Source organism: Epinephelus lanceolatus, chromosome 7 (assembly GCF_041903045.1).
Source record: "Epinephelus lanceolatus isolate andai-2023 chromosome 7, ASM4190304v1, whole genome shotgun sequence".
Taxonomy (NCBI): Eukaryota; Metazoa; Chordata; class Actinopteri; order Perciformes; family Serranidae; genus Epinephelus; species Epinephelus lanceolatus.
In genome coordinates this window covers 25,560,969-25,588,728 of record NC_135740.1, presented here as the reverse complement: position 1 = coordinate 25,588,728, position 27,760 = coordinate 25,560,969, and the positions used below count along the sequence as shown (strand labels likewise).

Below are 27,760 nucleotides of genomic sequence, written 5' to 3'. Positions count from 1 at the left end.
GTGACGGTGGAGAGGTGGGTTTAATTTCCCTCTGCACTGAGATGAGATGGGATAAGATGCTCCCTTAATTCCTCTCTTCAAATATGTATATATGGCACTAAATCCACTCTTAACACATGCATTTAATGACTATGCTGTAGTGAATTGTGACATTTCATCTGACATGCTGCATTCTTGAGATTTAATCCACCAGTTCAGTAAAATAACTTTGTTCTTCCCCCATCTTACCCCACCAGTACCCAAAGAAATAATCACTATCTTCATTATATTAATACCCCCTGCAAAGCCCTCAGAATTAGAAATACGTCATTGATAGCTGGAGGTAAATTGTAAAACATTGCAGTCACACTGATGTAAAGCAAAGAAAATTATATCTAAGTAGAAATAAGGGACTGTTCGTTACTTAAGAGGTAGGAGGAGATTCAAAAAGAGGGGGAAGCATGTCAAATGATTTTTAAGCTCTAGGGAGGGTCTAATGTTTTTATTTTTGGCTTGGGGAAGGGGCATATATATTTTAAAAGGTTGTATTTTATTTTTATTTTACAGCAGATTTTTTTTAAAAAAAAAAGAAAAAAGAGGGAGAGAAATACTTTTTTTCAACTCAAGAATTTTGTCTTTAAATTTTAACTTTTAACTTTCAAACATCAAAGGGTAAGTTTTAAAAAATGTATTTACTAATTTATGGTCCGTCAGTCACTTAGGGAGGCTCAAAATTAAAAGTAAAAAAAAAAAAAAGTAGTTACACCCCAGCCACCCCCCTCCCCTGATAAGTACAGAACAGTCCCTAAGAACTATGAAATAAGAAGTATGCAAAAGATTTTTTTAAAAGTGCATTATGCCACTAGTATGTAAAATATTTGTAACTAAAATTATATTAAAATAGTATCATTAATTTTAATATAAATATTAAAAAATAATAAAAAATATTTATAATAACCTAAATATGTCAGTTTTTCCGCAATAGTAAAATATATACATATATATGTATGTAGGCTACAATATGTGCGTCGTGTTAAAAATTCAAGAGTGGTGTTGGTGTCCTGAACTCATGCATGATGAGAAAATTAAGTACATTTTGTTGCAAACACCTCTGTACTAACTGGACAGTCATAATGAAGCAACATTTTACTGCTGAAATAAAGTAGCATAAAGTATAAACACTAAAGGATGGATATTACACTACACATCTGCTATATTTGTATGTATATATCATTTTAAACATTATAATGCAGATATTGTTTCGTGTTATTTTCACAGTATGCTTTTTGTGCATGAATGCATACTAACATTATAATGTATGCAGCATTTCATTTTATGGTGGAATACCAGAAATGTGCACCACTGGTGTTGCATGCATATGTACACTGGTTTCGGTTAATTCATTGTATATAACTTAATTTATTTATTCAGTCTGTATCTATTTATTCTACCTACCTGCATCCTACTCACCTTGTCTGTCCCTGTGTGTTACTATAATGTTAAATTTCCGTCCTCCAAAGGATCAATATATTGTACTGAGTTTAATCTAATCTTATCCCCGTTTATCCTCCACACACGAAGCAGGAAAACAAGCGCGCCCTTGTGTCAAACCCCGCCCCACGGGGTGTTGATGGGCCGGGCCTGCCTCTGGTTAGGACGAACAGCGAGATGGGGGATGAAATGAGGTCAGGGAAGCCGTTCATACACGGATGTAATGTCGTGCATCGCCATATCTGCACAGCACACACAGTAAAGGCTGCTCTGAGAGTAAAACATGTGTCTGCCTCCATGCACCCAGAGGTGATCAGCTGAGCCATGTACAAACCCTCCAACACATGAAGCCAAGCACACACAGACACTGGGTACAACGCACAGAAATCTTTTATTACATAACAGGCTTTACTGGGTTGACACACAGCCAGTGAGCGAGTGGCAGCCGCTGTTACAGAAAAGACCATCATCGGTACAAGCATTTCATCAGCACAGACGCATACAGACAGGTCACACACAACAAAATCACATACAAATTTATTCAAATTATGACAACAAATAAGTCAGAAAATACTACTTGACTGGATATTTTTAACCAGAGCATAATATGTGTTGTGCATGAATGAACGTCTGGACCCAAAGACAGAAAAAACACCATCATGCATATTTACTAAGCTTAGATAAATCCTTAGAAATAGATTCCTTATAATAATAAACATGACTGTCCCCTCTATGCACCACCAGGAGGCGGCAGACTACAGTCGACCAGGATGGTCCAAAATGCTTATAAGTCACATGTTGAATTATGAACAGGCAGACTGAGAAAAATCTACACATTTATAACACTTTTAAACACTTCATACAGCGAGTAAATAATTAAATTATTAATAAAAGGGTAAGTGTGCAGGGCTGGTGTGGGTCAATTTCTTTCTTTTATTTTAACCTTTTATTACATTTTAAAACAGATTCAAATGATAATCAGGGTAAAAAACAGGGAAGCACCTCAGGAAACTCTCTTTTCTTGACCCTATCTTCCTTGGAAACACTACACAAAGACAAAAAAAAACATTACTGAAACATTTAATCTGATAGAACATAGCTCAGAGTGTTTCAGGCTGATGCAGGTGCTTTACCTGTGTTAAGCCTTTTTACGAGAAGAAGCTGTAGAGATAGGAGAACCCAACGATCCCAATGATGGCACAGCACAATGTAATCATCATCTTCTTCTGCAGGTTTAATAAAACAAATACAGAAGTCAGGCAGCAGCATCCACTAAAATTTAATGCCACACAATTTACATTGAAGGGCACATTGGTTTGAGGAAATGACTGAGTAAAAGGGGAACAAAGGTTCACAGAGAATAGGGTGTGTGTGTGTGTGTGTGTGTGTGTGTGTGTAAAGAGAGAGGAAAGGTGAAAAACATACCTTCTCTTTGACACTTGTTGTGCACCTGACTTTAAAACATGCACTTTGAAACACAGTGGTTAACATGCTGTATCAAGAAACTGCTGACAACAGCTACTACATCCCATAAAAAGCATCCACACAGCTCTTCCTTAACATTTAGTCATCAAAAAGGGGGGAAAAAAACCACTGTCACATATTTATTTTGTCGCTCCCAAAGGGACAGGCATGAGATTGTAAGAAAACACAAGTCAACCAGTCATTAAAAAACATAAAATCTTTAATTGTCATTAAAATCTGTTAATTTAAAACAGTGTACAACAGCATCAGTTTTCTCCTTCTTCTCGCCTTGCATCCTGTGCTGGTGGCTAAAGTGGTGTGTGAAGGAAAAAAGGCTTGAATGGAAGCATTAGGATTCAACAGTCGAGGGCAGGAGCCCAAAGAGCATACTGCATGGTCAAAAGAGCAAGCTGGGGAGGCCTCTCACTTTCAAGTGCTCCCCGTGCAACCAGAGTTAAAAGGAACCATTCAGGCTGTGGTCTCACAGAAACAAAGACTTCCCTCAGTGATGGTGGAGCTCATAAGGCACGGGACATCTTACACTACAAAACCCTGCATGTGGTCAATACCTGTCCCTTTAATGACTGACAGTAGTGCCCCTGAGAGAGTCCTTGTGTGCACAGCTGGAGTCACCCGCTTCAACTGCCATATTAAAGCCTCTGGGTGACAACATGTGCTCTGTAGTTAACTAAACTCTCAGTCTGACACATTCCCTCAACCAAGATGAAAGGGTCTAATGAAATGATGGTGACCAACCAGAATCAAAGCCAATTTATTAGGTACACCTAGCTAACTAACTAGTCCAATAAAACAGCCCTGCATCTGGTTTATACAACATCTCAGACTACAAGCAGAGATAGATTAAAGGGTAACTTCAATATTTTTCAATCTGCACCCGCTTCTACCATGTGTTTGTCTAAATAACTAATGGGAACAACAGTTTTTGAAATTGGTCCAGTATTGAGAAAGAAGACTGCAGCCAGCAGTGGCCAAACAGGCTGCAATGTAAGAACTGGGGCAATTTGCACCGTCAACGTACGTCCACTAAAGGTGCTTGTTTTTGCCACTGAAAGGCTCAGATTGTTATTCTGTGTCTTACAACATTATGGAAAGGATCCCTCCAGAGATAGACCTTTTTGTTCCAGAGCAGGATCCTTTTTGTTGAACCAGAAACAACCCAAGAAACGCTATCACCAAACCCACCAGACTCCATTTAAATAAACAATGATTTTAGCATGTATAACGTCAGCATTCTTTCACATCTAACTGAGCGCATTAAGGGTTTATTTCAGCCAACAGAGTATGTGATTGTTGAAACACCGGAAAGATGAGCCCAGACAGTTTTATTTTGTTTCTGTCAACTCTGAATGAAAAATGTTTAACAGGGAAAACATGCTGGCTTTATACATGCTAACTTTGCTGGTTTCTAAATGGAGTTTGGTGGGTTTGGCATAGCGATTTCAGGGTTGTAACAAAAAGGTCTGTCTCTATAGGAATCCTAACAGTTGTCAGACACGTATAGTAACAATCTGAACCTGTCAGTGGCATAAACAAGCACTTTTAGCGGACATATATTGACGGCATCATATTGCCTGTTTTGCGGCTGCCAGCAGCAGTCCTCTGTCAATACTGGACCAATTTTAAAAACTGTTGTTCCTATTAATCCCTTAGACACAAAACATAGAAAAACAGGGTCCATGTTGAAAAATACTGGCGCTACCCTTAACGCCAATACAAATTCTGATTTTCATCAATGTGCTTTCTGAAAATATGGACTAAACTAGAGAGTTGTTTTTGTTTAAACTAGACGTGTGTTGTTTCGATGAGGGCTGACTAAATATTAGACAGAATATAATGTAATACAATTCAAAAGCAGCACAAACTACTGCCTCCATTTTGTCCATACAGTTTAACCAACTAATCTATAAAGCTGTTGAAACCTTCACCAACAGGGGATTTATTGCAGGGCTGTTTGTTTTACATAGCTGTACCTAATAAACTGGAAACTGAGGTGTGCGTTTACAGTAAGAATGTAATGAGACCTAAAATATGTCAGGAAATGCACATAACACTAGTCATAAATAGCCACCGATCAGGGAGACCTTTGTGTAGGTTTAGTTAGAGTGTCCTTTTACACTTTATCCTGTGTGTGTGACTTCATTAACAACAGCATCAAAAAGTATAATAAATATATTACTATTACTTACTTATTAGACTATTCAGGCACTGAAATTGAAACTAGTGTCACTACCAGTCTCTCCTTATGTCCTTTGGCATTAAAACATGTTTTTAAAGCATTATAACAGATGGTCACGATGCAAGATGGTGACACAGATTTGCAAAGATATAAAACAAGTACCCAGGCATTTCTCCAAGATGTTGCAGTGTTAAGTTTTAAAGCAATGGGTGCATGTTTATCCACCTAGTCTGTCTTTTTTTTGCTCCACCTGTCATTGAAATGTGTTTCCATCATCACCATCCTTCATATTTAAAATCAGGAACCCCCTGGCTCTCCGAACTGAAGACTCATAAGTGAGCACACCATCCTCTTCCAGTTAAAGATAGAGCCACATTATTTCAGGGCTACACAATATAATAATTCTATTATTTACAGGATCATCTAAGCTTAATAATCACGGACATAAAGACATATTTTTAAATGTGAAAGTGCTGGAACTCCTCCCAAAAACTAACAAAATCCAAAATACAGTGAACGTACAGCAGCTAGCTTTTCAATCACAGAATGTGTCAAGGCTCATAAGGGCAAGAAATAACAGTAAGGGTGCTTCTACAGCGCTTCACAAGAGTCCAACTCACTGGACTTTAAAATCAATTTCAGATGACCTCCAGGCTGATTCTTTGGCATTAAATGTTGGACAATGAAATGTACAGTGGCGGCACTGGAGTGAAATTATGATCGGTTGTTTTTCAATTCCCTTCTCCCCCTTCTGCAGAGATACAAGATTTATTGTAGCTCATGTCAGCTTTAGCGTCATTTCCTCATTTGCAGCAGAGCATCCTCACACTGAAGGAGTCAGACAGACCCTCACAGACCAGAAGGACAGTTCTGATTGGGCTAAAAGTTTTTACAAGTATCACAAGTCTTGCAGGTCTTCTTTTTTTTTTCCAGAGGTCAAATGTAACACTAGCACTTGCGTCTGCAGGTTTAAAAATATTACATCCACATGGAGTGATCAGTATGAGTTTTTCTTTGGCTGATGGAGGATGGGGTGGAGTGGATGATAGATAAACTGATGATGATAGCAAAACAGCAGTCCTGTTTTAGTGTCCAGGAGAGGATGACAATAAGGAGGATGACAACCACAGCACAGACCGCACCAATAATGATCATCCTCTGCAGAGAGACACAAAGGGAGAATATGGCGTTTATGACGGGGGGCATGAGCAATGAAAAGATCCCACAGACCAAACACCAGCTGAAACTGTAACTCACTTCTGGCACTGCTTTGTTTGCTCAGCAGTCACCAGAGGCGAGCACCGCAAGAATGAGAGAAAAAAACACACACCCAAGAACTTCAAATACACACAAACACACCTCAAGTAAGCCCTCGGGATAGAAAGAAAACACACGCAGAGCAAAAGAGTGTGCAAACCCTTTTCTAAAGCATGCTTCATTCCCACACCCACTGTGGCTCTACAGAGCTTATTTGCTCCCGAGTTACTCACCCTTAGCTCTCCTCTTATTCAAATAGCTCATGAGTGCTTCAATCCCACTGACAACCCGATTATGAGAGCTAGTAAGCCCACCAAGATCAGCACAACCACGATTATTATCACCACTTTCTGTTGGGGACAAGCAAGTACATACAGGACCATTAGTACCATTTTCAGTGGAACACAACGACAACTATATGCTTAATTTGTGAACATCCACTACTGAATGTTATATAGTGTATGTCCTAGCAGTATGAGGTAATATGTATAATATATGGCAACAACGGACATATCAAATATCATGAATTCTCCGTGTGGCTTTGTAACAAACTCAGTGCACTAGTCTTGCAAAAGTCTGATAAACCAGTTTTGTCATGGTGTGTTGATTTAATGTTAATCAAATTATTATTATTAAAAGCCTAAAGCCATCTTCAAACACAGTCAACACCAAAGAATCACACAGCAGCCATGGAAAGCTGTAAATAAAGACAAAGTTAAGGTCAAAGCAGAGAGAGAGAGCGGAGACAGAGAAAAGAGTGTGGAAGCTGTCAGTGTGTGTTATGTGTGTGTGTAAGCAAGTGGTCGTGGTGCCGGGCAGGTCACTGGGTTTTTCAAAGCACAGGGATCCGCAGGCCACGGGGAGGTGGAGGCTCAGGAACGGAGCAGGTAGGAGGGTCAGGGGGTCATCACAAGTCATCACAGGTGTGGGTCAAGGTGGAGATCAGGGTCTTGATGGTGGGGATGGTCTTCATATTGTAAGGCAGGTTTCCCAAAAGCATCTTTGTGTTAAAGTGGAATTCTTTTCATCTATTTCATAATAGAGATGAGCGATATGACTGTATTTACTGTGTGAGGGTAGAAATGTGTCCACCGGTAGTTACATGGTGAAACCATTTCTACTGTGGGAGCTATTCTGGGCAGAATTTGTAGCAAATCAGGACTCAATTCTTCTGTGATTCTCTCGTGATCTTGTGAATCCAGCTGCCTCCCAAGGTAACATGATTTGGGCAGACATGGAGGAGGAAGAGTGAAGTTTTAAATACAGAAATCTGTAATACTTGACTCATGAACCTTTATGCTTCCATTTTAAAAGAAATTTAGTTTTACTGTTTTGACTATTTTCTTTTCAAGTCAAGTGTTGTCTCATGTGAGGCTGCTGTATTTGTTATAACGGAAATGGTTATTGTAAACCATTTCTTAATTGAATTTACGCAACAGTTACTGTATTGTGATATATACCGTTACAGTAATATCAAATTACATGTACTGTGACAGAAGATTTTTGCTAGATTTAAACTAACTAGCTGTTTAGGTTGAAAACATCCCTGTCTTAAAAAAATAAAATGCAAGGAGCTACATTAGTGGAGGCCTGTTGTTTTAGATACCAAAGATATGAAATGCAATCCAGGATGGCCAGTTTGAGTAACAGATACATGAGTTTGAGGGCTTATCAGATTCTACTACACTGCACAGTGGGGAGGATTTAACAGCTCTTCAACAGAAATTACCATATTAATAATAATTTTATCTTTTGTTGCGATGATCATAAGGTTAACAGTAGAGATGGCCAATACTGGGCCTTACCGATTATGTGACATTGTGCTGCCTTCACAGTTGAGCCAGGGAAGCCCTGCAGTTTGTGCAGGAGCTCTGTGTGTACGCAGTGCCTGCTGTGCAAAAATTCCTGAATGGGCTGTAATTTCTCCTGCTGTGTTATTCTCTGCCTGAACCGTTATTAACCACCGACTGCTGCTCAGCCCTGTCAGGAAGGCATCTTTGCCGTCCCAGGTGCACGTTCACATTGACTCAAGGTCACGAGAATGACAGATTACAGTGCTGAATCTTTTTCTAACGCCAGGCTTGTGAAACTGTGGCATCCAAGTTGGTCCATTTAATTTTTCCTATTTCACTGCTCTTTCTGCTGCTTTTTAAAGCAAACAAAAAAATCCTCAAGATTGTATTTAGTTTGAATAAAATTGGTCTCAGGATGATTTTTGTTCTATTGTAATTGGAAAAATGAAATTATTTCTGTTGCTTTTGGGAAACCGGACCGCTCCTCCTGACTGTGGTCACTCACACGGCGAGCCTCTTGCTGAAATTTTGCAGCTTTCTTAGTGTCCGCTACAGCCCGCTCCACAAAGCCCACAGACTGGTCCATGTTGCTCTCAATCCTGTCAATCATTCCACCCTAACATGGCGCACGGCGTCAGATGTGACGGAAAGCAACAGAAGAAGGTGCATGAAACAACAGAGAAAGAGAAAGAAACAAAAAGCGAAGCACACAGAATGCAACAGTTGTGTGTGATTGGCTGTGTGTCTGCAGGGTGAGGGAGTATCATCTGTACGCACACTGTGTGGTTTAAATGTGTAAACATGTGTATAGATAATAGGTAGAAAAAAACAGAAAGAGGTCACCAGCAGACTGGGGTTGGCTAAATTACATTACCTTACGTGCTTTGGTCTGGTGCCTTACAGCTTTTTTGGTCTGTTCCTTAGCCACTATTATGTGGTCCACTGACTTGGATACATTCCGCTCTATGTTGTCTACTATGTCACCCTGAAAAACACACAACAGTCAATAAGATACAGAGCAACACTTCACAAGCAGAAGAACAGTACAGTACATTGGTTTAAGCAGTGCAGTAATACATCTGGTTTCAAGTATACTAGAAATACACTGAACAATATTTTGTTCTTCTTATATTCAGATTTCTGGAACTTTTATTGTCAAAACCTCTGCTGTTACTTCAAGAGAGAGTCTATTATGTTTTGCTTTTTTGATTTATTTACATCATTCTATAGCTTCCCAGTAGAGTTCCTCATGCATTTAAATCTAAACAGTCAAATTTTGGTCAAGGTGCGCATGATTTAGTGTCCAAATACTATCCTCAAAAGCCCTTCTAAAAATGTTGTCACATGTGACCTGACGTAGGTTTCCTCAAGATGATGTTCCATTCCATTTTCAATCCCTTATCTGAGGAGAGTCAATGGAATGAAATTTCGTTCTTATGAGCTCTGTTGACGGTGTGGATTTGACTGTCAATAAAGTCTATACTGTATATGATCTATCTATATCTACTAGGATGTGTCATGGGAGCAGCAGGTTGAGCAAAGTACTCCAGACGTCCCTCTCCCCAGCAACAATTTCCAGTTCCTCCTACAAGACCTGAGGCGTACCCAGGCAAGATAAGATATATAATCCCTCCAGCGTGTTCTGGGTCTGCCCTGGGGCCTTCTACCAGTGGAACGTGCCTGCAACACCTCTAAAAGAAAGTGCCCAGGAGGCATCCTGATCAGATGCTCGAACTACCTCAACTGTCCCCTTTCAACATGAAGGAGCAGTGGCTCTACTCCAAGCTCTCTCCGGATGTCCGAGCTCCTTACCCTATCTCTAAGGCAAAGCCCAGCCACCCTTCTGAGGAAACTCATTTCGGCTGCTTGTATCTGCGATTTCATTCTTTCGGTCACTACCCAGAGCTCATGACCATAGGTGAGGGTTGGAACGGAGATGGACCAGTGATTCGAAAGCTTCACCTTCTGGCTCAGCTCTCTCTTCACCATGGCAGTCTGGCGCAGCCCCCTCATCACTGCAGACGCTGCGGAAAACCACCGATCCATCTCATGCTCCAAGATTATGTTGTTACATTTGAACCCTCTGGCCTCTTTATGACTGAGCCAAGCCTTCTTTGAAAATTGTGTTAACGATCTTCCAAATTAGCTATATTACTCTAACCCCTTAACCAGCATAGAAGCTAAGCAATGCACAGCTGCAGACTGTTTGTGAGTCTGGTGGCTTTGAAGAGAGCGATGTAAAGGCTTCAGTTCCCCATCAGAAAGGGCTGTCTGACAGCAAGGTGAAGGGGCAGTAATATTACACTGTCTACGGATAAATATCTCATACAGCCCTAAATAAAACATCTGGGTTAAACCTTTTAGTTATCATTCGTATTATCAGTGATATCTGCTCTAACCTACATCCTGAGTGGGCTTTCACATTTGAAAAACCCAGAAAAAAAACACAGATGGACTCGCCCTTGTAGTGGCAGCTTCAATACTGACTTGGTGAGGAGGTGTTTTTTTAAATGTCACGGAGAAGCATTTTTATTTACGTTAATGCTGAGTTTCTATTTAAACAAACATCTTCAAACTAAAAGCTGTAAACAGTTTGGAAAAGAAAGAGTTTCATGGGAAAATCACATGACAAACAGCAGGAGTGTGGCCCTTACCTCAAACAAGCCTTTCCCTCAGAGAGCATGATTTAAGTAGCAAGAAATATGTGGTTAGACTTATGTACTCACAGACATACAGTGCCTGAATGATCAACAATATGTGTCTGTATTCATTCTTGTGTGAATTCTGCTCTGATGTCTAAAATGATGCTTGAATGGTACATCTTACTAAATGTTTTCATGTTGGTTCCATCTATGTTGGTGATGAGATGAGATGGAGGAGGCAGAACAGAGTACAGAGAGGTGTAAGAAAGGCATGGAGCTGGAAAAGAGGAAACAGATGCAGATTGATAGTCAGACCACAGCGGAGACAAGAAGGGAGGTAAAGAGGAGAAAAGGAGTTGAATACAGTTGAACACAGTCACAGGAAAATGCTTAGAATGAGTGAAGTAGTTGATGGGTGGATGAAGTGATAGGCAGGTGGATGTGGAGGAGTGTACCTGGCTCTCCACCAGCATGGCGATGTCTACAAACATGTCGTGCAGCTCCTTGATGCTACTTTCCAGACGGACAATGTCTTTGTGTCTGGATTCAATCTCGCTCAGGGCTTGTTTAGAGATCCCAGCGTCCACAATCTGTCGAGAGGAGAGGTTTATTGTTACCACTCAGGACCAGTTCAGACAAATAAATGAAAACACCTCTCATCCAAGAGGCGTCTTCAGTTCTAACGGACTGGTGTGGGGTCACAGGCTTTAAATCATGTGGGACTTTATGACTCTGAAACTCAGAGCTCACCCCAACGACTCTGTAAGGGCTCACAGCCACACAGGGTTTAAAGCCTGCGACTCTGCACCAGTCCATTAGACCTGAAGAAGCTTCTTGGATGAGAAGTGAAACTCAGGCAAGTCAAGATGCCTACGATACAGCACTTAAGCTTGGGACAGAAAGAGGAGAGCTGCAGGAAGAGGGCCGTATTTTCAAATTCTGGCTTCTTTTTTTAAAGCCTTTTCTAGAAACTGCGTGCCACAATTTTTAATAGAGACTGGCCATGATCTGGTTTACTTTGCATCTTATTTAAAAAGGCAGCTCACAAAGACAGGAGAAACTGAAAATGGCCTAGAAAAAATTTTGATATATGGGTCAGCTGTGGTTCAATGATTGCGGGGGTGGCAGTTCGATTCCTGTCTCCTCTTGTCAACATGTCAAAGTGTCCTTGAATAACACATGGAACTCCCGTTTGTCGTATACAATAGGGCTACGCCCATGTTCCTGTGGGATCGCACCTCAGAAAACAAAAACAAATTAAATGTATAAATGTGTAAATTCAATTCTCTAGGACAATGTACATGAAGTCATAACTACTTAATGTTGTATCACTGTGCTACTGTCATTGTGTGCTGTGCAGTTTTGACTCCCTGTCTGTCTGACAACTGTTCAACCAATCGACTTAACACTAACAGGTGTATTTCTGAGGACCCTAGGAAGTACAGTTTCGACTGCAAGTTCTTAAAACTACAGGACATATTTATTAGTAGTGCCTTACGTACACATTGTGTAGTGTTTTTGAGAGGGGACCCCTTTTAAGTGTTACACTGCTGAACAACATGCTGGGTACAGCTCATTCTCCATCACTCGCTACATTCAAGAATAGATGGATAAGGAGAGACTGGAGACGTTACACTGTAGCAAACTCAAACATTTCAAGCATCAGTGATGCAACTTTTGGAATCAACGCTCCTGGAAATAATCGGGCTCTGACTTAACTGAGGCCATAAAATGTTGCTGTGAGCTTTTGCACCAAAATGACAAGTATACTCTAGCACTGCTAGTTGACTCAACTATGTCATGGCAGATGTATTACTCAGGACCAGAGGAAGCACAGTGTCGAGTGTGACCTTATTTGAATGAGCAATTCACGAGAAATACCAGAGGCCAAGCAATCACCCAGTTCCACCAGGCACATTATGACTCTTCACTAGTGTGTGCACAACACACACAAAATGAGTTACCCCTTCTATTCTAAGTTTATGGTAAGGTTTACTCAGGTCTGTCAAATTGAGCCGTGTATCCTTGTGCAAGAAATTCTTCCCAAACTGTACTTAAAGAGAGGCTTGTCACCAGCTGGACTGTGCTGTTTCAAACTGTTTAAAAAATGTAGTCTTTGCCCACTGGATGTGAGTAAGTGTGTGAGAGGAGGTTTGGAGCACTCAAGAAGGCACAAAAGAGCAAACTGACTTTGAGTCCAACAGGACAGATCACAAGCACAGCTAATCTTTAACCAGTTGACACAAGGAGTTTGGAGTTTTACTGAGCAACTGACAACTTTTTTCTCACTTCAGCCACATCACTATCGGTGCCAAGGCACAGTGGGTGTTAGGGCACTGTTAAAAATGGTAGACATGCATGTGCACACACACACACTTACCCCTGCAGTAAACACAGCAGCGTTGCCACTCTCCAACATCTCCTCCAATTCGTCATCTGTTGTTGCTTTTCCAGCTGGAAAGGAAAAGAAAACAGTTAATGACAAAGAAGATTGTGGGACCATCACAAGACTTTATGGCCGTAACTCACTGATCTCTAGTTGTCTCTGGATGCGTCCTTTACTCCTCTCCCTGAAGTCCACCTGGGCTTCGTTATACTTCGTCATTACCTCCACAAACTTCCTGGACAGCACTGCATGCTGGGAGACGACAAGAAAAAAATCATTAGCACAGAATGTTCTGAATGTATATATTAATTTTTAGCGTTTATTCAGTGCTCTGGCAGTCCTGTATGTGAATATGGTCACTGCCAATGAGCCTGTTGAATTTGAATATGAGAAAAAAGCAGAACAAACTTCAGAGGGGTGTCATTTACCTGTGATTTACGTATCCGCATGTCAGCCGACACCCTCTCCTGCTCCTCTGACTCCAGATTCCTCTCGATGGCTGGGAGGAAATTATTGATTTATGATATCAGCTTTAAGTCAACATCACAGCACACTGTTTGATTCCTTGGCAACATTTCGAATCCATCAAACATCCACACTGTGTGTGGCAGCGTTAGTCAGACTCACTCTTAAGTTTGTTTCTTGCATTGTTTGCCATCTTCTTGATGTCATTGGTAATTGCCTCCAGGTCATCCTGTGTTTCTGGGAAGGAAGAGACATGTAGCAATAAACGGCTGAAAACATTAGCAATGGAGTGAGACAACCGCACCTGATGTAAGTTCTAATAAACTGATAATTTCGTCAAATCAGGTTTCAACATTTACATGATGCCCGTGACACATCTGCCATCTTTAAAAATGCTATCCCTTAATTCTCTGAAATATTCAAACCAGTGAGGCTGCATTAATTGACATATTTTTAAAATGTTGCTGTAAAGCTACAGTTGGTAACTTTAATTAAAATAACTTTGTCATATTTGCTGAAAGAGACAGATAGTCGGTGTAAAAAACACGGCCCTTCTCATCTTCCTACTGCTTCTAATGGCATTCGCTAGAATCGACCTCGGAGCACCAAAAACAAACAATCAGATCCGAGGAGTCTCTAATGCAGCTGTCAATCACTGCTTGTGAACTTCGCTCAAACTGTCAAACTAGATAGCGCTGATCATATTTTAGTGCACTGTTTAGCTGTGAAATGAGAAAGTCTGTGACTCGGTCGCCATGTTGGAAGCAGTCGACTGAGTACCGCCCACCAACCAGACCCAAGTTTCTCATTTTACAGTAAAATACTGTGCTAAAATATGTTTCTGAAAACATCTGAGGTGAGAAATAGGCAATGCAGTTACAGAATCTTGATTCATATTTGACCAACGCTGCCTAGTTTGGCCGCACATGGACAGTGAGTGACATGTTATGAACTACAGCTTTAACAGAGCTCTACACGACATTCAGAGCACATCTATGAGTAGTCAGAGCCTGAGCCAGGACTGTCTGCACACGGCTCTCAACATAGAGGAGGCTGAGCCAGCGGCTAGCCGCTAATGGTGCCAACAGCCTAAATGGTAATGGGGGTGAATGAATCTACAGACAAGAGACAAAATGGCAGGTACAGGAAGTAAAGCTTGTATCTTACTCTGATCTGATGTGGGAGCAGACAGAATGACTGAGAAAAGCTTTTTGACTTCAGCCACGTTCTCATCGATTTTATCAATACTGTTCCTGATGTCCTCGATCTGAAACAAACAAACACACCATGAATCTCAAACATACGCAAATGACGCCCTCACAATAATAAGTGAAGACGTACATATGGCCCACACACACTGATCGAACCACTGACCTGACAGAAGAACTCGTCCATGAAGGCTGCGTTATCCACAGCGATCTCCACCTCATCGTCATCTTGATCACACGTCTAACAGAATAAAAGTAAAGGCTGTATCAGAGTGGTGCAAGGAGTTTACAGCTAACCAGGGAGAACGTGTGAAGGGTGTTACATGTTTTTCTGAGGCTCAAAGTAGAAGGCATGTCATTGGACGTTCATTCAAATACTCAAGTGTTTAACAGGGTGAACTTCTTAAATCCTATTGACACGTCTTTTTAAAATCACCTTGTGTTTCTTTTACATCTCGTTTAAATGCTTTTTAATCACCCTGTGTTTCCTGTATATCTTCTTTTAATGCCTTGTAGGTTTTATGTAAAGCACTTAAATCGCCTGGGTGTTGAAAGGTGGGTGCTCTACAAACAAACTTACATTTACCGAAAAACTGATAACGGCCGTGTTGCAGTTTTATCTTCAGTGGTTAGCCCAGATAAATACGCAGAACCCTACATTGGTAACAATTACACAAACATCCTGTCAAACAAATCAGCCTGAAGCCAAAACGTGACTCTAAACCAACTGTGTTTAAAACTCATTCACAGCCCTGCCAGTAAACATCAGACAGCATGTGAGCCTGACGGTTTCTGTCTTTGATGCTTTGTGAACGCCCTATTTCCATTGTAAGGCTAGATATTAATCACAGTTTTGATACTGGAGTCAATGCAAAACCTGAATTTCAGTAGAGATGAGTGAAATAACCCTGAACTATTCATGATAAGAGCTGGTCGAATTATTGAAATGCCAAGGAAAGGTGCTTTAGTGCTTCCTTTTTTATCTCCTTTAGCACAGGATACACTGGACCATCCTTTACAAGAGGAAAGGAGAACCTTACGTTAGCAACATTTCAACTGACGCACAATTGGGCCGTTCACAAAAACAAACGACATGCCTATCTTGCATTAATTTAACAATTATTTTCCTACATTCATACTAATTGGATTTCATGTTCATGATTTTCAATATGAATGGACAGGAGAGTGAGCTTTAGCAACCAGTGACTCTCAGGCTACACTGACATGCACACTAATATTCCACCATTATTCCGACTATGACGATAATCTGAATTTGACACGGGTCATGTAAACACCATATCCATTTGGATTTTCCGAAATAGCCCTTTTTCCAAATGTAGAATTTTCAGTGAGACATGTGGGATATGCCAATATTATATGGATGTTAATAGCATTCTTTGGATATGTCTACAGCTCATTCAGAATATGCATCTTGTGTAGGGTTTTTACCACAGTTTGCGACACATGGTGTCTTGCAGCTCTGTGTTGTCATGGATACGTCATACACAAACCAACTAGCCAACAGTTTGTAAAGCTGTGGGGTAGAGATGCAGGCCCAAAAGAAAAGCCAACATTTCTGTTCAGGAGGAGAAACATACCAAGATTGACTCTTAATCAAGATTTTGGTATCAACAGGTTTTTGGATGTGTGCAAATATGGCAACCCAAACCTTTTCAAGAGGGTATCTGGAGGAATGAAAGAGGGAAGCAGTGTTCACACAGTCGAATAAGTCTGACACCAGTGAAAACTTAGAAATAAAAGAACATTATTTTTATGCAAAGACGCAAAATGGCACAATCAACTCCAGTCGTTCTATATTTTATGTAATAAATGACATGTTTGGGCGTGTTAATCAAAGTACGCACGGCTGCAAAAAAAGGGAATATTTTGATTGTCAATTTGACAATTGTTTCATTTCACTTTTGTTACCTGTAGCCTACATTGCTTTTTTAAATTTGAATTCCAACTTTGGTAATGAAGTGGTATTTCTCACTGTATTTTCCACATTTATACAGCCTTTATGAAACAACATGGTAAGAATGCACAAAGTATCTAAAATGAACTTTTAATAGTCATCTTTAGATAATTCTAGTTTCACCACAGCAGACCTCACGTTAGTAACATCTGCTGTCGCATATTAACTTGGGTTGTCCTGAATCCACATTTTTTGGGGACATAACTATGAATAAAACTACAGCCTGTTTTTTTTTACTGATGTTTTTACTCGTTGGTTTATATTTAGACTAAACAAACAAGATGTCAAGTGTTAATCAGTGAGCTTTGGAAGTGCTGGTGAATCTTATTACCCATCCACAGAGCCAGGCTGAATGTATCACCGTTTCCAGTGTTAAGATAAGCTAACCAGCTGTAGCTTCGTGTTCACAGTACAGGCACGAGATCAGTGTCAATCTTCTCATATCGCTCTCAACAAGTGAGCAACAAACTGTCTTTTACAAGATTAACTATTAGTTTAATAATCTCAACACTGAGCAAGAACTTTGCCCATTAAAATAGAGTGAGAAATAGACAAAATTATCATTTAAACAAGAAAATCAAATAATCAAAGAACAAGAGAAAGACAAAAAACAAGTAAAACTAAGAGTCTGACCAAACTTCAATGCCAAACTTGATAGTTTTTGACACTATGGGACAAATTGATGCAGTACTGAGATTTGATACCCAGCCCCAAGTCTTGAAAATGTAGCTACAAATAATATTGTTTAAAATGATCAAGACTGCTATGATCCACTTATAAGAAAGTCTGAGTATTTATAGGCCAATAACGCCAATATTTGTGATTGAATCTGACTAATTTCTAAAAATACTGAGTGATTCCCTGGTCATGTATTTCTTGTCAGAGTGGAGAATAGCATTTAGACCGTGAACAAACACTGATGAAATTGCTTCCTGGTTAGCAGCTCAGCATGATGCATCAGCCAGAAATATCTGTCTGACCCTAATCAGCCTACACCAAATAACCTCTATCAGAAAATTTCAGTCCGCTGAAGTCATAAATATATCACAAGCTAAAGTCAGTAAACACAGGGCAGTGCTGCAGGTTGGCCACAAAGAGCTCAGCACTGCCAGTGAATATTGACACAGTGGAGGACGAGGGCCGGGCTCCAGGAACTCAACCTGTTTCAACTGACTTAAAGAAACCACAGTTAAGGAACAGTGCAAACACACATCACAGGGCTACGCTGTGACGGAGTTAGGCGGAGGAAATAAGAGTGAAACAATGAGTGGAAAGGGACAATAAGCTCACGTTGTTCCCTCCCTGTTAATAACTTCTGCATTTTACAAACAAATGCGTCTACAGAGCGTTACCGGCCGACTGGGCTCTTGACATGCAGCCTGGCAGTTTGTGTGTCTATGTTGTAACGGGTGACAGAGTCTGAAGTCTGGACACTTGACTTTCCTGGAGAAAGTCAGCGTGGACCAAAGTCAAGGCATGGAACATGTTAGCCAACACACCTGTCGACCTCCTTAGACCTTTAATCTAGTAATCTGAACAGATATCAATATTAAACTTCATTTCTGTACAAATAATTACTCTTTAACTTCCAAATGTACTTAGTCTGTTCCTTGGTTTCTAATTAAAATGGAAATAGACACATTTTTTGCTTTAACTTTTCATTATAAAGTAAATGTGGTGAGAGAATAATGACACCATCAGTGTTTCTGTTGGTTCCCTTTAAGCCTCGCTTTCATTATGCAGATCTGTCTGCCAATGGGTACGATCTCCTAGAAAAATGAAGGCTCAATTTACGGCACAAAAGAAGTGCGTCAACCACTTCGCAAAGAAAACAGGAAGAGGACCATGCCTTTGTTTTACCCCGTAGCTTTTGGTGGCTATCCACAGTTACCAAAGAGTACCAATTTAAGTTGTTTACAGTTACTATCCCCAGTAGCGTAAACGGCAGACAGTGGAACAACCAAAGTAACTGGAAAACAAAGTCCAGTGTGTCCTGTGTTGTTGGTAGTTGCTAGGCTCTGAGGGAAACGAAAAGCAGTCCAACTGTCTTTGTGACTATTGCCATTGTTTTCACAATGCAACATGCAATAACTTGAAAAGGAACTTGGAGCTACAGCTGCAATAATTAGTTGATTGTGTAGTCGGTCTGCTTCCATGGATAGTTCAGTTTTGTTTGAAGTGCTCAAACTCTGGTGCGGACCAAACGAGCGAACCCTGGGGGTCTCGGATCACTTGCAATTGAATCCTGGTGCGGTTCACTTACAGTGGGAAATACAAACGGACTATCCAGCGAACCAAAGAGAGGAAGTGAACCAAAGAGAGGAAGTGATGTAGAGCACAGTGCATTTGGGTTTAAAAAACAAACAAACAAACAAAGCCAACAGCACGTGTACCAGGAGAAGCAGAGGTAAAAAAAAGAAAAGTAAAAACAGAAACTCCAAGACTGCATAAATTTGGTGTTGCTTCATTGTTTTTGTGGTGACCAAGCCGGTTTTAGGGGATGGATTTCCGTTTTCGGTACTGGCCAATCGATGAGCTGGGTTTTCTTCTTCCTCGTGCTTTTATTCTTCCTGGTCAGTGGTCGTTTCGGGCAATACAACCCCACAAACGAGCAGCTGTTGTGACTGCGTGACGTTGTCCAGGCAGTTTGGTCCGCTTTAAAAAGTGCAGTGTGAAAGTGAACCAAACCAAATGAAGGTGTGAAATTTTTCGCCATTCCCTGCCTAATCGAACCAAGGCTATCCTGGTGTGAACACGCCCTGAATGTATAAAGTATGTTACTGTAATTTTGAAATCATAGAAAAATATCTTTGATCCCTTTTCATATTCAAACTTCTGCCTGCTGTATTTCAAGGTGCAAATACTAAAAGAGTAAAAGAAAAAAGTGCTCCTCTATATGACGATCAGACCTAATATAGAGAAATACATTCCAATAGCTTCTATCATTGTTCTTTTCCCATATGAGTGTAACTTGACCACTTAGACCACCTTTTTGCAAATGGTTTCAGGTTCCCGAATAAACATGAAACAGCTTTTCATATATGGGCACGAAAGGGATTGACCATATTTGGACAATGTCTTAATAAAAAAAATGGAGTAATGTTGTCTGGATCTCTAAGGCAACTTCACCATTTACTACACTCTCACTTCTTCCAATATCTACAAATGAGAAGTTACATTCAGAATTGTAAAATAGGAAGGAAAACCAGCAACGACCTTCATCCTCTTGTGCAAGTCCTAAAGAATTATAGTAATGCCAAAGTGTCACATCAAATTTCAGCGTTTTACACTGTTGGAGAAGACAGTCATGAGCAACAAGAGGCAAAGGCAAAATAAAATGGGAGGAAAAACTTAATATGCATATTATCTGAGGACACTTGGAAAGAAATGAATCAGAATGTTCACACAACTATGCATGGAACATACAGTACAATCACGTTATTTTACAACACCAGCACAACAAGCTAAATATAACTGTAATATACAATCAAAAAGCTGGAGGGACTGTGGTGACTCATATGCCAACTTCAGTCATATATTTTGGACTTTAACATTATTGTTTGAAAGTGTAGCATAAATACAAGTATGGCATGTTTTACATGTGATCTAAGCTGAAGTGGGTTGTATTTTTTTACGTCTGTATCTTACATTAGATACACTATAATAGTATTAAGTATAATATGTTAATTTCACTTAAGGAGTGACTTGGTGCTCTCTGCAATAATGTGGAAAAAATATGTAAATGTATCAGTACTGGCATCTGCAATCAGCCAAAATGAGTTGGAAAATATCAGCTTACTGGCAAAAAAAATCCCAAATTGTGCATCCGTTGCCATTTTAATACATTAATACATCATCTCGGGCTGAGGAGATCATGAGCATTACTATTTTATTAGTCACTTTGTAATGACAAAGACAGTAATATAGCAGGTTAATCAATAATTAAAATATTCAGCAGGTGCAGCCCTTCTGGGATCTTACATGTAATGCAACAGCACGTCCAGTGCCGAGGTTTACACAGTCCTTAACCTTCTACCCCTCATCTAAAATTTGAATTGCAAATGCAGCCTAGCCTATTTGGTTCAGGCTGCTGTAACTAACAACAGTTGTGAACACAGAGTTCCCTGGACACTCCCACACTGCTTGTTTTTAGACCTTTCTTTGACTTATTCATCGAGCATACAGCTGCAGCCCTGTGGCCTAAAACATTATGCTCCCTCACACAGTGTTTCTGCAGCAGCGAGATAAGAACAAGCGCTCACTTCCTTCCAGTGTCTCTCATTCAGCAAAAATGAGTGTAAAGGGACGGACGTGTGCAACAAATGTTTTAACAACCCCAACAGACTAAGGCTACATACACAGGCACTCGCTTTTATGAAACAGCAGTTTGATACTGACAGGAACAGTCAGGCGGAGTTACTTTAGCTAAGTCAGGAAGAAAACTTTCACAACACTGTTCGTTAAACTCACTTGCTCATCATGTGACTCAACCTGGAAACGCATATTACTGTTTGAAGACATGAGACTTGCTTTATCATTTTAGATCAAAACGTCATTCATAAAACATCAAACCTTTTATCAAATAACTGCTACAACATGGGGGTGGGGAGGTGTTTAATGCACGGTGCAACCCTTCATGATTAGTGCTAGTTTTTAAGAAGCATTGTGAGATATTTAGTGTGTAAAAGGCATGTTTGCTCTGTAGAAATAGATTCACAATAACAGCATTTTTTTCCAATATTGTCTGGTACTAACAGAAAATACCGCCCATCCTCTACTCATTATTTTTAGAGAAATAAATAAATAAACCATGAACAAAGTAGATTTAATGCCACTCTGTGCAAATGTGCCAAAATGCTGACTGACAGAGTGAACGATGAGGCAGCAAATTAGATTTTCTCTTTTTTTTTTTATGAAACTCCACAAAATGCTATAATCTCATGCTTAGTTACATGAAGATTGTGTAATCATGAAATAAAAGAATAAGAAAAATAGAGCACACACTGCACATCGGTGCATGAATGACTGATACGTTAGCCTGGATGCTGGCTTGTTCCTTTTATTCAAATCACTTAATTACATTTATTCTGCATACAAAGCACCATATGTCATGTTGTTGCATAACTCGCCTCAATAAGGCAATGACTAGACAGAGGTTTTACACTGTAGCAGACGTAGTGATCCACTGCCGCGCCAACATAACAAACCGACTGGCTCTCTGAGCACACAGATCCACAGGAGCCTAAATTGAAGACTGTGTTGTTCTGGTCTGTTTGGAAAGTTAGGGTAAACCCAAGGCTATATCAATAAAGCACTCCGTCGTCTTAAAGAAACTGGGAGGTGATTAACCGTCAGACTTTGCCTCTGAGGATCATAAATGACGAAACACTCTTGGACAACACACTTTGCTTGGGGGTTGAGAAAGAGGACAGTTGAAAGAGTCAAGGGTGTAAAGGCTAAACCTTCGCAGAATAGAGAGCTGTAACATTTAGTCAATTATTTTTTTATCGTTAGAAAATAATGAGCTGGTCATTTATTTTTTTAAAACAAACAAAAAACAATCTTTTCAGAGTGTCAGTTCGTTTCAAACGGCAAAGATGCAATTATAAAGTGGTTATCAATGCATCTTGATGCATCTAAATTTCTGATTTTTACATGATTTATTTTTTCTCACTGTGTGACTACTCACTACTTTTATAACAAATCATATTTGTACTGATTCATAAATAAAATAAACTGATGAAGTTCTTTACAATATCTTTTATTAACACAATAGTTGCAAATAGAAGAGATGTGCCAAGTGGAGGATTACGTGTGCTAACATATAGGGCTGCCCCTCAACCAAACGTTAGTCGACCAGAGAGGTCATTAGGCATGTTTCATTGGTCGCTTAGTCACAGAAAAAAAAGTGAAATGCTGTAAGGAGCTGCACCTTGTCAAAATAAATCAAAACCTATATGACTGGACCATGTGGGAATTTAATTTAAAAGGACAGACACAGGAAGTGGCCACGCTCAGCAGTCATTAGGAGTCATGTTAATTTACAGGGCTGGTACCTGCGGTTATTCCACAGGCTAGTTAATAACATGTCAGACAGGAAATCCAAAGTGTGGGTTCATTTTTGAGAAGGTGAAGGACGAACCCAAGGTGATATGTAAACTCTGCAGGCAAACATTTGTCTATCATTCGTCAACTACAAACATGATGTATCATCTGAAACATGTCAGTAGCTACATGCCCATTAGCCACTTAGCACAATCATTACTGCTTTGCCGACAGCGTCATTAACAGGCGGCTCGCTCAGTGTGTGACGTGCACTTGTAGATAAAGTATAGGCCTATATTAATGAAGGCTCATTAGTACGGTTTTGTATTTCTCTGTAATGTAGCACAGTGTTAACAATGTTACCAATACTATTCTTTCTCACACCTTCAACTCAAACCACTGTGTTGCCCCGCCCAAAATATATAGTTTAATAATTAAATTAATATCATTAACATGTGGGCGACTAGTCGACTAATGGCCCTAAATGATGACTATTGGTCGACTAGGAAAATACTCAGTCGGGGGCAGCCCTACTAACAAATTTCCCAGCATTCCAAGAACCAGGAAGTTCAGATCACATTATATTAGTCTGCGGTTGCTCACGATCAGTAATCCTCACCAAGACTTAAGAAGTAGCTTAGCTTAGAGCGTAAACATGAGGCACATGTGTACATCTGTTATGATTTATCATTCAGTTGGCTCAGCTCCACTGCAAAAATGAAGCAAACGCTTAGTGCCAAAAACTGTAGTTCTTTAAACAGCCACTTGAGGCTGGCTCCAGAAGCCACTCAATCCCCAAAGACCTTTGTCTTACAATGCCCAACTTTACGGCAGAAATAAATATGTTTACAGCCTGGTACAAAAAAAACGGTTTAGGTCTCTATAACTCTCTATAACCATGACGTAACCCCGGATTCACAAAGTGTAGGTGTAGCTGTTGCTGTCATTATTACAGTGTGTTTTCAGTTAATGAAATTAATGGTACATTTTGGCCGAAAAAAGTCTTGTTCAGTGTTTGTTTTAACTAAAGCAGTCTACAGAGTCAGATGTTCAGTTTTTCCAAAAAGCACATTTTGTTTTAATGGTTTTTAGCCTGTTATTCACGGGCGAAAATTAGCATTAGCGATAGCATTATCACAGTTAATCATAGCTGTAAATGAACCTTCCTAAACAAAGTAGCAGCTAGTATTTGGGTTATCACCCTCTTGCCAAAATATGGTCACTTCTGGCTTCAAAAATCCAAAATGGCATCGCACAAAATCCTTCAGTCGAGGCTTCAGAGAGGGAGTCCACAAACCAATGGTTGACATCACAGTGGTTATGTCCATTACTTCATAAAGTCTATGGTTGAGCCGTGAGAAACATAGGCTACAGCAGGGTCCAACAAAATTGTTTCAGGCAATCATAATGTGCAGAATTGGGTTTTAAAATTGCTATTGCTGACTTGTCTGCATCAAGACAATCTTTTAAAAGTGAATCACAATGCATCTAAGAATTAATTTTTCCCCACAACCTTGCTCTCTGCCAAACATCTCTGAGGATTTGCTTGGTTGTATAATTTCAGTAAATATGTATTTTTGGAGAGTTGGTTAGACAAAACAAGCAAGGCTTTGGGAAATTATGATGTTATTTTATATTTTCCATTATTTTTCACATTTTATAGACCAACCTATGAATCTTGAAAATACTCTGCAGATTTATCAATAATAAAAACAACAGTTAGTTGTAGCCCTGTGCTCTGGATTTTCCCACGGGATGATTTAGAAAATGAGCCACGAGCCACAACAGCAGCAGGACAGGGACCTAGGGTCAGATTTACAGCAGCATGGTGACAGAAGCCAAAATACTCCATCAGGACTTGTGTTAATGCAACGCTAAACTCTGACATGGGATTTAAAACTCCACGTGCCACAGAAGAAGTCATGTCAGTTCAGTTACAGCTTTCTCCATTCACTGTGCTGATATCTGAGCCAGGTGGGGAAGTGGTGAAGAAACAGTATCCCAACAGGCCTGTTGTACAGTGTGGGGAAACACCGTACACAGAACTGAGGAGGATATGACTCTGACTGAAAGAACATTTGAAAATACTACGAAGGAAGTGAAACCGCGAGCTTGAATTACAGAAGACTTCCGTCCAGTTAGCAAACATGGCTACTTTATTACCTTTACTGGCATTTTTTTAAACGTACTGAGCAACTGTATCCAAAGTATTTTAACAGCATGCAGTGTGAGCCATCACATGTGACCACTGCTCCAGGTGAAACTACAATTCAGCGTTTCTTGTTGCTCCTCTTTTCCAAAGTCTACAGTCTGTCAGGTGATGTGATTACACCGGTGAAGGCATGATGCCACATTAACATGAACATATGCCCACACACACGCACACACACACACACACACACACACACACACACACACACACACACCAATATACAGCCTAGATTACTGCTGCAGGTTAAACATTAGATGGGAAACTCGAAGAGGAAAATAAAGGCAGTGGGTGAATGTAGATTAAGAAGATAAAGAAAGAGGAGTACAGATTGGAAAAACACTAGTGAGATCGTGGAGGTAACCTGCACTTTGTTTTACAGGTGTTAACATACTGTCGACACTGTCAACTTCCCAACAAATGACTCGCCCACTTCACTTGCTATCTGAACTTCCTTTCCCTGAAAAGAAGCCAGCTGTGTGAGATTACAGGACGCCTGGGGGGGACACACTTGCAATGTGAAACATAGCAAATATTTGGCCAGCAGTTTCACGTAGCTATGGCAACACATCCCGACTTGGGTTACAACTGGATCGAGGCCTCACCCCCATGGGCAGCAAGAAAGTGTGTTCACTGTCATTAGCTTGGGCTTGAATGGAGAAAAGTTTGTTAAGATTGGATGTCTGCTTCTGGATAAGATTTGTAATGTGGTTGTGATGGCTAAATATAAAAGGGTATTGATCATTTTGGTTCAGTCCATCCCAACTGTAGCTCTTGTATGCATTTGACAACTCTCTACGCACCATAAATAATATATTTTTGATGGCTTAACATGTTTTTTAGCAGTACTTGGACTGCAGGTGCAATGATTTTATTGTAGATCAATCACTTAATTGATGAAATTTTATAAAATACTTCAAGATACTCATAAAAATCTCCCAGGATGTCCAAGGTGACATCTGAAAATTGCTTGTTTTTGTTTGTCAACCAGCCCAAAACCCAAAGATTTACAATTAGCATTGGTATAAAACACATTAAAGCAGCCGTTTTGACATTTTTGCATGAAAAATTACTTGAAAATCTTTGATTAATTTTCCACTGATCAACAACTCTAATAGTCATTCAGTGTTTTTAGCTTTAATGGCAACTGTTAAAACACTGAAAATGAGTGATTCATCTGTTGCCAATTTCAGCTGAGACTGCCCAATGCAAAGGCTGAGGAAGTGTATTAGTTTTTAATATACACAGGTCAACATCCCATTGTAGGAATCAGGACCACCAATTTAAATATACTACTTTTAAAAGAACATCTGGTGATACATATCAACTAATAACAATTACACTAATTACAAAACATCTCTGACATTATCACACAACATGGCAGCATGTATTAAAAAAAAAGATATCTGTGTGACTGAACGATTTAAATCACTTTCCACCTGCAGTGTTACTACACCCACCAGATGAGTTATGTCATCACATGGTGCTGTAGTGGTTCAAATGATAAGCATGTTATGTGTCAGGTGTTTTAGTTAAAATAAAAGTAGTAAAATAATATTAATCTTCACCTCCAAATTCTTAATATGAGAAACGTTTTACAGGGGGGCATTAAAGTGAAAACACTGAAAGAAAAAAGACACTGTAAGGAAACTTGACATTTCCTGGACATTACTCACCGCTTTAAGTTGCTCCAATCGGTCCTTCATCTTTCAGACGGTTAATTCAACACCTTTAACCCAAAGACACAACCACAATATTGTGTAAAATGGCTCAAAACTAGTCCAAATGTCTGAATTCCTCAGCCAGCTGGCAAGCTAGCTGTCCGACACAAACCCACCGCCAGTAAGAAAAACAATTAAACTCCCCAAAAGTCCTGACAGAGGTGTGGGAGAACACGACTTTTTCTGATAAGAGGAGTCTTTCCGTCGTTTTTCCATACAATATGGCTGCTGGGTTTAAAACCTGTGTTTTTTCTTTGCTAAATCTCCTCGCCCAGGGGATTAAAACAACAGTTGTGTAGAGCCGTATAATCTGTCTCTCCGCTGGCCACCAGTAATCATTCTAAAACGCACTTTTCTGGCTCGGCGCATGCGCAGACGAGTCCGTGTCCTCTGAGATGAAGCCACGCCCTGAGCCACCTGCACTAGTGATGCATTCAGGTGTTGTGGGAATGATAAAGGTTGCTACCTACTTCACTACTTAAAAGACCTTTAACTCAGCCTGCACAGGAAAAACATGAAAATGCCACTTAATCTGGCACATTGACATGCTGATTTGAAAATCAGATCTTTAGAATAATCTTTTGGTGCACATTAATACACTGCTTTCCCTGAACGTCTAGTTTAACTGTTTTTATTTACAACAAACAACAGCAATCATACAAAAGCAGAGTGCAAACTTTCTACAACTCATCTGGGTGTGTTAAATACATTGAAGTCCATTCATTAAAGCTTAAATCAAACCAAATTAATCTAAAATATTCAAAGTCTTTTTTATTTTTTTGTCCCTTATAACTAATAAAGGTACCACACCAGTGAACACCAAACTCATGCACCAAGTAGACAATCTCACTCTAACTGCTCTGCAGCTGTGGATCACATCAAACTCTCTTCAACCTCAACAGATGAGTTGTGCAGTTGTTATGGAATT

General features: G+C 40.0%; 1 protein-coding gene across 4 annotated transcripts; it reads right to left on the bottom strand.

Moving 5' to 3' along the window:
- Positions 1 to 1,844: 1,844 nt before the first annotated feature.
- Positions 1,845 to 27,184, bottom strand: stx3b (syntaxin 3b). 4 transcript variants are annotated; one of them, XM_078169375.1, is made up of 12 exons: positions 26,788 to 27,184; positions 15,049 to 15,123; positions 14,842 to 14,941; positions 13,837 to 13,911; positions 13,638 to 13,708; positions 13,353 to 13,461; positions 13,204 to 13,277; positions 11,279 to 11,413; positions 9,056 to 9,166; positions 8,687 to 8,797; positions 2,604 to 2,696; positions 1,845 to 2,515 (listed from the first exon to the last, which is right to left on the bottom strand). In XM_078169375.1, exons 1-11 carry the CDS (start codon positions 26,815 to 26,817, stop codon positions 2,619 to 2,621), a joined length of 969 nt encoding a protein of 322 aa, XP_078025501.1. In that variant the 5' UTR covers positions 26,818 to 27,184; the 3' UTR covers positions 1,845 to 2,515; positions 2,604 to 2,618. The 4 variants fall into 4 exon arrangements, 3 of the variants coding, with proteins under 3 accessions (XP_078025501.1, XP_033489099.1, XP_033489096.1); XM_033633208.2 differs by lacking the exon at positions 9,056 to 9,166; XM_033633205.2 differs by lacking the exons at positions 1,845 to 2,515; positions 2,604 to 2,696; positions 8,687 to 8,797 and adding exons at positions 6,150 to 6,289; positions 6,622 to 6,738.
- Between the last annotated feature and the right edge of the window lie 576 nt (positions 27,185 to 27,760).